The 11,801-nt window shown below is 43.4% G+C and overlaps 1 protein-coding gene across 7 annotated transcripts in view; it reads left to right on the forward strand.

Moving 5' to 3' along the window:
• hnrpkl (heterogeneous nuclear ribonucleoprotein K, like) overlaps window positions 1-3,811 on the forward strand; it is a 29,449-nt gene extending 25,638 nt beyond the window's left edge. For all 7 annotated transcript variants that reach the window (XR_014627882.1, XR_014627883.1, XR_014627884.1 and 4 more), the window contains one exon: window positions 2,893-3,811. Coding sequence is in view for 4 of the 7 variants with exons in the window: in XM_084413094.1 (XP_084269220.1) it covers window positions 2,893-2,923 (31 nt within the window). In the remaining 3 variants the exon portion in view is untranslated. The remainder of the gene's footprint in view (window positions 1-2,892) is intronic.
• The last annotated feature ends 7,990 nt before the right edge of the window (window positions 3,812-11,801 follow it).

Consider the following 11,801-nt stretch of genomic DNA (forward strand, 5'->3'; position numbering starts at 1 on the left):
AGAACTGATAAGAATGTAAATGTGTACCTTGATATGCAATGTAAGTCGCTTTGGGTAAAAGTGTCTGCCAAATGCATAAACGTAAACATGGATAGATGGACTGACGCCGAAGTCTAGGTACTTCTCAACCTTTACACTGAGATAATCCAATGCGACTTTGAAGGGACCAAGCAAAACGTGATTATGTATTTCTGCTCACTTAGCGACATTTGGCATCAACCACACGGCAAATGCTATAATACTATAATAACAACCAGATAGTCTTGCATAACAACCAGAGTGGCAGGGCGTTGTGACAGCTTGCGTCACTTCAGAGTTCCTACTGGCAGTGCGATTGCATCCAGGAAAATGGCCCTAGGGAAAAAATGTAGTTCTCGGGGGACTGTCTTGATGGCTAGATCCTGTAACTGAGTCCTGGTGTGAAAGCCCCTATAGAGGTGCTGAAATTCTAATCCAAATTGCCTCTCTTTTTGCTTTTGTATGTGGAACTAAATTGTATTTTCAATAGTTCTACAAACTTGCTTCATGCTTCATATACATATGACTGCTGTTTCATGCACTTCTCTTTGCCTGACCTTTCACATTTTTTTCCTTTTGTGAAATGTGTACAAAAGGGTTTGTTTTATTAGTTCCATTTGGGATAGAATCCAAACATAATTTACAGAGGGGCAAATGAGTGGGACCCAGGAGAGTGGAGTAAACGCTGGCTTGCTTCTGTGTGGAAGACTTGTGATTTTGTTGTTGTTAGTTAGATGAAGTGACAACAAATCACAGTCTGCCCTACAGCACAGGCCCAGCATCATCTGCCCCTACCCTCAAACACATTTCACCCACCCTAACTGAAGAGGCCTGCCAGTTTAACCTTCTCTGACTAACATCTGTACTCTCATCTGACCATGTCTTTTCTGGTTTATACTCGGTCTGAAATCAAGCTGTTTTAAAGTCTTTCTGCTGTTTGTTGATTCAGCATGGACGTAAACCAGTCTTTCTACTGTTACATGCTAGCTTTCTACTGTAACTGCTTTCTAATGCAAAACTGGCTCCTGTCTGTAACATGCAATGATGTTCTCATGCAAATGAAACGCTCTTATTATTCACTCTTATTGCATGGGTATTGTTAAGTCATTTTGTTAAATATAAAGTCAGCATGAAATCAAAATGGACCCTGTTTTACTCTTCTTAATTGATGTGGTCTTATTATCATGAGATACAATTACTAAGATATTTCTTCTCACTGAGATACATCACAATATAGTTATTTTAGCTGGAAATAAGGTTGCTACAAAACCAAAATTTTAGATGCCATTGAATTTTCACAATTAAACTACAATTATAAACTAAAAGCATCTGCTCTGCTCCATAAAGAGCTGCAGAGTCGAGATTTTACTTATGACGTGAAGAGAGTGAGGAGAGATGACTGACAAGACGATGGCGGAGGCTTTGTTGCTCAACATATCCTGAGGGTCATTGACAAATTGATCAAAAGCTATTTCAATACCCCGCATATTGATAGCAGCTCCCTGATGCCCGCAAATTATATGCAACATCTCTTGTCAACACTAGTTAGCTAAAAGAGCCAGTTGGACCAGTTGATTTTTAACTGTCAAGTTAACTGCGACTGTCAACTAGCATGTGTGTTCTGCGCCTGCGTGCAAGTAAATATCTGTCTATATCAGCAGGTATCAATAGTCTGTTTTTGTCATTCAAAAATGGAAACTGAAATTAGGACTGCAGATATAAAAACCATAAAACAGCGCTTGCTTTCCATTTTGAATATCAATCACGCTGATCTCTTTCTTTATTCCAGTCGGCTCATGTTGTTATGAAAATATTTGTTCATTTGAATGCTCAGGTAAGATTCTGTAAAATTATAACCGCCTTCTGTCTGTACCATCTTACTACTTTACTCGCAATTTATACGAATTGGGCAACTCGTAAAATATGTACGATTTAGCGACGTGTATGGCATCATGTTGCATATCATGACAAATCAGTTGTCACTGAGAAATAATCAACGTCTTTCAAGTCTCATATTATGCCGTCCTTCACTGACAGATACATTTCAGGGATCGCTGTTTGAGAAAAGTACTTTCGGTCAGGAAGCTGTAGCATGGCTGTGAACGCTGGCATCTCAACAGTACGGAATGGCACCATTTCTTCAACCAAATAGCGAGTCACGCTATCAGTAAGTGCTCGCCACTGATTGCTGTCACTTTGGTACTTCGCTCGTCTCGCAAAGGCCTCGGAGAAAAAAAGTGCGGTGATGACCTCAGCACCGTGGTAGGAATCTCATTTTTGCGGTAATTCGGTTATCGTCACAGCCCTAGGTAAAACCGCTAAATGGCAGTCAAATCAAATTTATTTTCCTATAGTGCTTGCACGTTAAAGCATAGCCGCGAAAATACCAAAACAAAATATGAAGGGAAAAACTAGTCATCCGTACTAATCAACTAGTCGATCCCTACCTAATTTGAGTTAAAGTCGTCAAATTTCTGATGTTTTAAAGTATCTGTGTGTGGGCATAACAGAGATATGACAGCAGTAATGTGCACGTGAATATCCTGTTTCACTCTGAAATAAGAAAAGTATGAAAATGTTTCATGTTGACTTAAATACCTGTTGCTTGCTAGTATGAGTAAACCTTAAAGATGCTAATAGAGTCAGGAAACAACCTTAAAATGCTCTAAGTAAATCAACATGTTTAATAATATTTCCTGCAGTGTATTATAAACCAGATGATGTACTCGCTGTATTTACTTTTTATATTATACAGTTTTTGTATTGTTTATTGTAACAGCGTTTTCCGATTATAAATCACTTGGCCGCTGGCTGAACTGTCCCAGCACTATGAGGTTTTGTCTCTGTTTTCATCTGTGTCATTTCCTCTTTCAGCGTGAAGCAGTACTCTGGTCGGTTCTTCTAGAGGGTGGAGATCGAAGCCAAACTGCCATACCCATTCACTTCAACTTGTTTTCAGAACCTACATTCCTCTGCTTCTTGGGTAGATGTGCTCCCTGCCAGTTCTCCTAACAATATTTTTTAAACAACATATTTGAGGGAAAAGTTTTCTCAAAAGCAAGTGGATCCTCATATTTCTTTAACATATTCTTTCTGCACGTGATTTTTCCATTATTGATTGTACTGTTTTGTAAGTAGAGGGAGCCCATCTGTGAAGTCCGCTGTTGGCCTTACCAGAGCTGCATGCTTAGTCTGTGCAACATGCAGAATGTAATCTTTATTTTTATTTTTTTTGCCAATGAATTTATTATCCCATTTATCTTGTTTTCTTGATGATGAGACTTTTTGGGGGAAATGTAAATATTAAGTTCAGTTCTTTAAAGTTTTAATATCAGTGCCGGTTTATTTAAAGGATGAACGTCTATTTTGATTTGAAAAATGAAGGTATTCAGGATGGGAAAATGATTCATTCCTGTGTTTTTTTTGTTGTTTTTTTTTGTTGTTTTTTTGGTAGTTTTCTCAACCCGATTTTCAGATTCGAAAAACTTCAAGAGATGGATTGACCGTTTCTACTCCATTGACATTGGGATCCGTTAAATCTTGCTGGCGCTTTTGTACGTCTGTTTGTAAGCGTTTTTACCATTTTAGATGGATCTTTCTAGACTTCTTTCTCTCCACGGTTTGGGGGAGGGGGGGAATAAAAGCTTCTCTGTAAAAAAAAAAATTGTTGCAGGTCTCTTCCATGATCTCATATCTCTTTCTTTCTCATTGTCCCCTCTGGTGTCTTTGTAAAATGTGCTGCAAATCTAAAAAAAATTAAATAAAATAAAATCTGTGCCACCTTTTACTAAAACATGACTTGTTGGTTGTGTGTTTGTATCTTGGTTGTAGTGCTTTTCCATTCAAAAGGGACAGATGCAATTCAAATGTGCAGTGCATATAGGAATCTAGTAACCAGGGTTCTTTTAATGAACTAATACCCAGTTCTGGGTAGTAACTGATTACATGTAATCTGGGTTACATAATCGGACTCCAAAAATGAAGTACTTGTAATTAGATTATATTACATTTTAAAATAGGCTTAATCACACTACAGTTACTTTTCTATTGATTAAATGAGTACATGTTATTTTCACAATGGCAGTAAATTATTCATAATTCATTGATTCTGATTCTTTGTTATATTTTACATTTCACTTTCTATTAGTCTACTGCTTTCAGAAGGTCTTTCAGGTTTGTTGAATTGCACACACAGACCAGCCACTAGTCATGAGCCTATACAGAAAACTGAGACCCACACAGCACTTCATCACTGGATTTACAGAAATCACTTCACTTTTTAAGAAGTGTTTTCCCAACAATGCATATCTAATCAGCTCCAGACAAACACATTATTTGAATGATCAGTTAGTGAGTCATTTAACCTTGGATTACTGTCTCTGGAAGGCTTGTCTTTCAAACACATTAAAATATACAAATTCATGTAATTTCAAAACCTAGCCTGACGTCGTCATACTCAGATTCTAGTCAGAATACTGCTCCATTGGGCTGTGATTATGGGGCGTGTTTCAACCGAACCAGGAAGGAAAATGCCTCTGCACTCAATTGGATAGACCTACAACCAATCAGAGCAACGGAGTAAGTGACGTATGTTCTTCATTCATCTTTCCGATCGACAAATGCCTTGATCGCGGTTCTCTGTTCCTCTTTTAAAATGAATGTGATGTCGATATCTTCTATAACAGACGCGATGGCGGAATCTACACATGATGTTTTATAAACAAAGTTCGGGAGGAGCACGTTCAAATAATCAATCCAATCAACTTATCAAACAATTACCATGTCTACCCTATCAGCATGAGAGGAAGCATTTATTCACTCTGTCAACTCACCTAACATTCAGTTCTCTTACGAGAGGTCTCTCGTACTGCGTAAGTATCTTACGCTAGGGGGAAAATCTCTTTTCCGCGAGATATTGAAGCCAAAAATTATCCTTAATTTTGCAATAATGTAAAACGCGTTGCGGCAGCATGCAGACATAGGCAATATAGCTCGCATGCCTATTGGCTGACCTGCTGCAACTGCAGCAGCCTATCGAGAGAGGCTTCTCGTGACGTCAGATCCACTGCGTCACGTCCCGCCGAAACAGGCGTGGCTTAGGCCTATAAATACAGCTCGACAGGCTGATAGAATCTGATTTTTCATCTCTTCAGCAAAGCTCACGCATCGCTGGATCCGGAGAGAAAGAAGCTGCACCGTCTGAGAAAGCCTTTTCAGCGGGACGAGCCACTGCACCTGAAGCCGCTGGCCGCGCCGCCTTCAGTCGCCGTTCCTGCTGCGCTATCCGGCATTATATCCTTTTCTCTGCTACTGTGTTTTGTGTGTATGTGTGTTCGCCGCCGCGACACACACTCTCATTGCACAAAAAGAGCCTGGTGTCTTTTTGAAGATGACCCTTTCCTGTGGCTCGTGTCGAGCCCCACTCAGCGACGGGGATCGCCACGTGATCTGCGTTTCCTGCCTGGGTGAAGATCACGCAGCTCTCGCGCTCGCTGACGGCGGCTGCCCTCACTGCAAGCTACTGCCTATGGTGACTCTGAGGACTCGCCTGGCATCCTTCTCTGAGACTGCACCTCCGCCCGCCGCGGTACCGCGCCTTAAAAAGTGCCATGCTCATCGGGTCCCGGAACCTCCCCCAACCCGCAAAAGCTCGCCAGTTCGCCCGCCTGCTTCACCCGCTTCGCTAGAGTCTCTTCCTGATGGACAGCGGCCGCCGCTTCCGTCGTGGATATCGACGAAGAAGCTGCGTCTGTGGGGGATGATACCTGCTCTATCCTGGCGTCGGGCAGTGAGGATTGGGCGAGCTCTGTGGATCTCGCGCCCTCTGCTCGCGAGCCGTCTGGAAAAAGAGCCAGCATCGAAGCAGAGCTGATGCGTCTACTCGCACAGGCCACGGCGAGCCTCGGCCTAGAGTGGTCAACGCCTGAGCAGCCTGCGCACAACCGGCTGGATGGATTTTTCCTTCAAGGGGACTGCGCTTCGCTGACTTCTAGACCCGCGCCTTTTCTTCCTGAGCTTCATGAAGAAGTCGCTAAGTCATGGAACGCTCCCCTCTCAGCCAGAATGCGTTCCTCTGTCTCGCTGGCATTCTCCGCGGTTGACGGTGTCAAAGACCATTCTCCATTGGTCTCCAAAGAGGATACCATTCTCTTCCGCCGGTGGAAGAAGCCATAGTGGCTCATCTTTGCCCGCCCTCTGCTGGACGGCACGCTAAGTTGGCACTACCTTCCAAAGCTTGCCGCACGACGTCAACCATGCTCAGCCGCGCTTACACCGCCGCTGGACAGGCTGCATCGGCGTTGCACACGATGGCCACCTTGCAAATCTTCCAGGCCGATCTCCTCCGAAAACTGGATGAAGATGGACCAGAAGCAATTTGCGTGCTGGACTTAAGGAGCGCCACGGACCTCGCTCTCCATGCCACTAAGTCCGCTGCACAGGCCATAGGACGGAGCATGGCCTCTCTCACCGTAGCTGAGAGACATTTGTGGTTGACGCTCTCGGAGATGTCTGATTCAGAGCGCTCTGCGTTCCTCGACGCTCCCCTCTTTTCTGCCGGCCTCTTCGGATCTTCCGTCAATGATTTCGTGGAAAGATTCGCTGAAGTGCAGAAAGCGTCACAGGCCATGAAGCACTTCCTGCCGAAGTGCTCCAGCTCCACGGCAGGCCGTGCGAAACAGCCGTCTGCTCGAAGCTCACAGACGCAATAAATAGCGTCACAGGCGTTTTTTGAGATTCGCCTTCGAGGGCCAGGCATATCAGTACACAGTCCTGCCGTTCGGCTTGTCCCTGGCACCCCGTACATTTACGATGTGCATGGACGTGGCGCTCGCACCCCTGAAACTCCGGGGGCATGCGAGTGTTGAACTACTTGGATGATTGGCTGATTCTAGCTCAATCACACTCAGAGCTCATAGAGCACAGGACCATTTTACTCGAACACATCGAGAATCTGGGTCTCAGAGTCAATTGGGCGAAGAGTCTCCCAGTCAGAGAATGTCTTTTCTTGGCACATAACTGGACTCGCTGTCTATGACAGCGCAACTATCGCCACAGCGCGCACTGAATATTCAGTGCATGACGGAATCCTTCCGCTGCGGTGCTATTGTCCCGCTCAGAAAATTTCAGAGAATGCTGGGTCTCATGGCCTCAGCATCGTCAGTACTTCAGCTGGGTCTGCTTCGCATGCACCCACTGCAGTTCTGGCTAAAAGCGCGAGTACTGCGCCGAGCCTGGAACTCCGGTCTGTTTCGTCTCTCTCAAGGTCGATCAGAAATGCGTCTCAGCTCTGAATCCTTGGAGAGCAACCGACTGGTACCAATCAGGTGTAAGCCTGGGGACTTTCTCGAGTGTGAAGGTGGTTCCTATGGACGCCTCCACCTCGGGATGGGGAGCGCTGCTCGAGGGCAGACCGTTCTTCGGCCAGTGGTCAGAACAGGAGAAGCTTCTGCATATAAACTGCCTGGAAATGTTGGCGGTAGACAACGCGCTGATGCGTTTTTGTCCCCAGATAAGAGGACACCACGTCTTGGTCCGCTCAGACAACATGTCAGTGGTGGCTTATATAAATCGCCAAGGAGGTATCAGGTCCCGAAACCTTTACAGGCTGACGGAACGCCTCCTGGTATGGGCTCAGCACAATCTGCGCTCGCTGAGAGCAGCGCACATGCCAGGCCTTCTGAATATAGGACCAGACAGACTGTCCAGGAACAATATTCCGACAGGAGAATGGTCTCTACACCCACAGACAGTCCAACTGCTGTGGAAGAAGTTCGGCAGAGCGAAGGTAGACCTGTTTGCGTCTCAAGACAACGCTCACTGTCCGGAGTTTTTTTCCAAGAGCAGGGATGCGCTGGCCCATGTCTGGCCCTGCTGCCCGCTCTATGATTTTCCCCCCGTCACGCTCCTGCCTCAGGTATTAGAGCGATTCAGGGAAAATGGATGCTCAGTGCTACTCGTGGCTACTCCTAGACCTCCTTCAGTCCCCATGTGGGACCTTTCTACGGTTTTGGAAGCCATGAAAGGTGCCCCATTCGAGCCAATCCAAACGATAGATATTAAACACTTGTCTTTCAAGACAGTGTTTCTTCTGGCTCTCGCTTCAGTGAAGCGCATAGGGGACTTACAAGCGCTCTCAGTGAGTGCGACATGTATGGAATTTGGGCCAAATGACTCGAAAGTCATACTCAAACCAAGGCACGGGTACATTCCAAAATCCCTCAACACACCGTTTAGGGCACAGGTGATTTCCCTGTCGGCACTGCCGGTCCCTAATGAGGAGAAGGACGCGAGCTTCCTTTGCCCGGTCAGGGCATTAAGGGCTTATGTGTCTCGCTCGACTGTCTTCAGACAGATGGAGCAGCTCTTTGTTTCGTTCAGCGGACATTCTAAGGGACTAGCCTGCAGTGCCCGTTAGATGTCAGAGTGCACTCCACAAGAGGCATGGCCTCGTCGTGGGCCTGGTCCAATGGGATTGCCTTGCAAGATATATGTATGGCGGAAGGCTGGGCCTCCCCGTCTACATTTATAAGGTTTTATAACCTAGAGGTTCCCGCATTATAGGCCTTATAGGACGCTACTAAATCTGGGAAAAAATGCTGTTCTAGCCCCTTTTTTCCCGGACTCTCTGTGAGTTCCCTGGTGATCGTGCACTATATGAGCCCCAGGCACCTGCCCTTGGGACTTTGGTGTTGGATCTCAGCACGCAATGCGTTTTACATTGAGTTCCCCTAGCGTAAGATACTTACGCAGTACAAGAGACCTCTCGTAAGAGAACGTACTCGGTTACTAACGTAACCTCGGTTCTCTCTAGAAGAGGGAACGAGTACTGCGTATCTTAGCCGTGCATGCAACACGCTCTGGTTCGCTTCGGCGATGAAAAACCAGATTCTATCAGCCTGTCGAGCTGTATTTATAGGCCTAAGCCACGCCTGTTTCGGCGGGACGTGATGCAGTGGGCGCGAAGCACCCTCATTGGATTTGACGTCACGAGAGGCCTCTCTCGATAGGCTGCTGCAGTTGCCGCAGGTCAGCCAATAGGCACGCGAGCTGTCTTGCCTATGTCTGCATGCTGCCGCAACGCGTTTTACATTATTACAAAATTAAGGATAATTTTTGGCTTCAATATCTCGCGGAAAAGAGATTTTCCCCCTAGTGTAAGATACTTACGCAGTACTCGTTCCCTCTTCTAGAGAGAACCGAGGTTACGTTAGTAACCGAGTACGTTTTCAGTTTTTGACAGTTTTCAGCATCCTTCCACTCACTCTTGGCTTGTTCTTCCACAGCCAGGAATACGGAGGGAGTACTTTGGGTTCAGGCCGAATACCGAGCCCGGAGCCTTCTCCTCGGACAGCACGCCAAATATACATTTATTCTATCTGACTTATTTGTGTGAAATCCCAATTCTCCAGCGGCAGTCATCTTTGTTGTAAACGAATTCAACCCAAGCGCTCGTTGGTGACGTTGATGATTATGTTACTGTTGATCATCTGTCCATCATCGTTTAAAGTCCGCCCTGACAATTTGATTGGTCCAAACAGCTTTTGTTCGGGCATAATCATACTGTCTATGGGCATAATAGCTTCACAACAGATCAAGTCCAGACCGAACTTCCTGACCTAAAAATGTTGTGGGCGGAGCTAAATTCGGCTGGCATCCAGGCTAGAGAAAACCGTGATGTCATCGTCCAGTTCAGTTCTCATAATGGTGTCAATGCAGGCAGATCAATATTATTTTTGAATATTAAATTAAATGTTCAATTTTAATGTCCCCAACTAAGCAAGTCAAAAGCCAATGGCAACAAAGGTGAAAAAGGCGACAGTGGCAAGGAACCAAAACTCATCAGGTGACAGAATGAAGGAAAAACCTTTGGAGAACCTAGGCTCAGTTAGGGGCCAACAGTGTATGATTATGATTCAGGCAGCATTATAGGTCAGAAGTCAGATTGGATTGGAACAATCAGAATAATACAGTCCAACCAAATCTAATTTTTTATATATTTCTTAACTATAGTGGGTGCAGGACACTAGTTCATTTATGTAAGTGAGGATAGCAAAATAAAGTAAACTGACATATTATACCTGAAAATTCTTCATACAGTGGACTACCAGTAAAATTTATAAAAACTTGGGACCAAAAATTATTCAGACACTTTGACCTGGTTTGCTTAAGTGTTGTTGTTTTTTGTTTGTTTGTTTTTTTATTGCTAATGCAATCTTTTTACACTGCAGACTGAACAAAATTAAGCATTGCTTGGTAATTGGTTCCTAAATTGGTATTATCTAATTGTGCGCTTAAATTTAACAGCTGACAGCTATTCAACCTAATTATTTGTGAGACAGTCTATAGAAGGATGGACAAAACCAGTGAAATATCAACTGATTTGATAACTCTGAGTTCTTGTCATATTTTATTACCATTTTCTAAACTATAGCGAATAAACTGTGAAGATTTGTTGTAATTGTTTGAAATTTTTTTCACCCTATTCACTAAAAATCTAATTTAGGTCAAGAAATTAATTTCCCAACACTAAAGAAATGTATACGGGATTTCTTTGGAAAAATTGGAAACCATTAATTATAAAACTCATGATGAGACCCAATAAGCCACTAGATCAACAGGTCAAGTTCCTAAATCATATTCTATGGAATGTTGTGTTTATCAGAACACTTGTATTGAAAAGGAAAACATGTGACTGTAAGGAAGTGTAAAAATCATAATAATCAGTCAAAATAAACCCTGAGAGTGTGATCAGGGGCCTGTTTCAGAAAGGAGGTTCAACCAACTCTGAGTTAAAACTTGAACTCTGAGTTGACTTACCCTGAGTTAAGCGTGTGCACCACAACTATAAAAAGCCATTATCAATGGAGCGCAGATATTATGAGTCACCATGGCAACAGCGCCAGACAAAAAGAGGTCTGCATTTTCTCACCTTTACATTTTAATTAGTTATACAGTGTTGGGTGTAATTAATTACCAAGTAATCTAAATACTGCAATTTAATTAAAGGGATTACTCTTAATTCTTCTGTAATTTAAAGTAAAATCTGATGTAATTGCATTAGAATATAGAACAATTCTGTATATTTAACATACATTTTTAAAAGGTATATTTTTTATGTAACCTTCTCCCTCTACACACTTTGGTCAATTCAAGAATAATTCATGCAATTGTATATTGTTTATTTGAAAGCATTAAAAGTGCAGTTTCTTGTCTCTCCTTGTATTGTTGAAATGGTTGAGGTTGATATGGGATTTAGTAATTAGTAATAAGTAGACATTAATCTAATTACACTGTTGAAGATGTCATTTGTAGTTAGTAATACAAATAACTTACCCAACTGTTATAATATCAGAGGTGAAAGAACAGTATGTTATTCAACCTAATTTTAATTTTCATGTATAGGTGCAATCCTGCAGGTATTAAAAGAACATGGCAGCAGCTGAAAGTTAAATATGAAAACATAATTCAATCAAGTAAGGCTTGAGCATATCATGGGTGTAGGCTACCTGACTTTACATTTGACATAAATAACTAAATAGCATCCAGTGTCTAGCAGTGCATCAGCATTTTTGGCTGAGGGAATTCCTGGAGGGACTTCAGAGCCAGTCACTCCCGAAGGTCCAAGGGCCTTCATAAAATGTAAGAGGTGTGTTATTTTTTATATAGGCTATTTTTGATATTTCCATTTATTTTACTTTGGTTTGGGTTTTTGTTGGTCCCAACAGATTCTGATGGTAATATCTGTCTGTTGGAGCCTCCTGTCCCAACAGAACCCCAGGCAG

The sequence above is a fragment of the Rutilus rutilus genome (assembly GCF_951802725.1).
Source record: "Rutilus rutilus genome assembly, chromosome: 7".
In the NCBI taxonomy this organism is placed as follows: Eukaryota; Metazoa; Chordata; class Actinopteri; order Cypriniformes; family Leuciscidae; genus Rutilus; species Rutilus rutilus.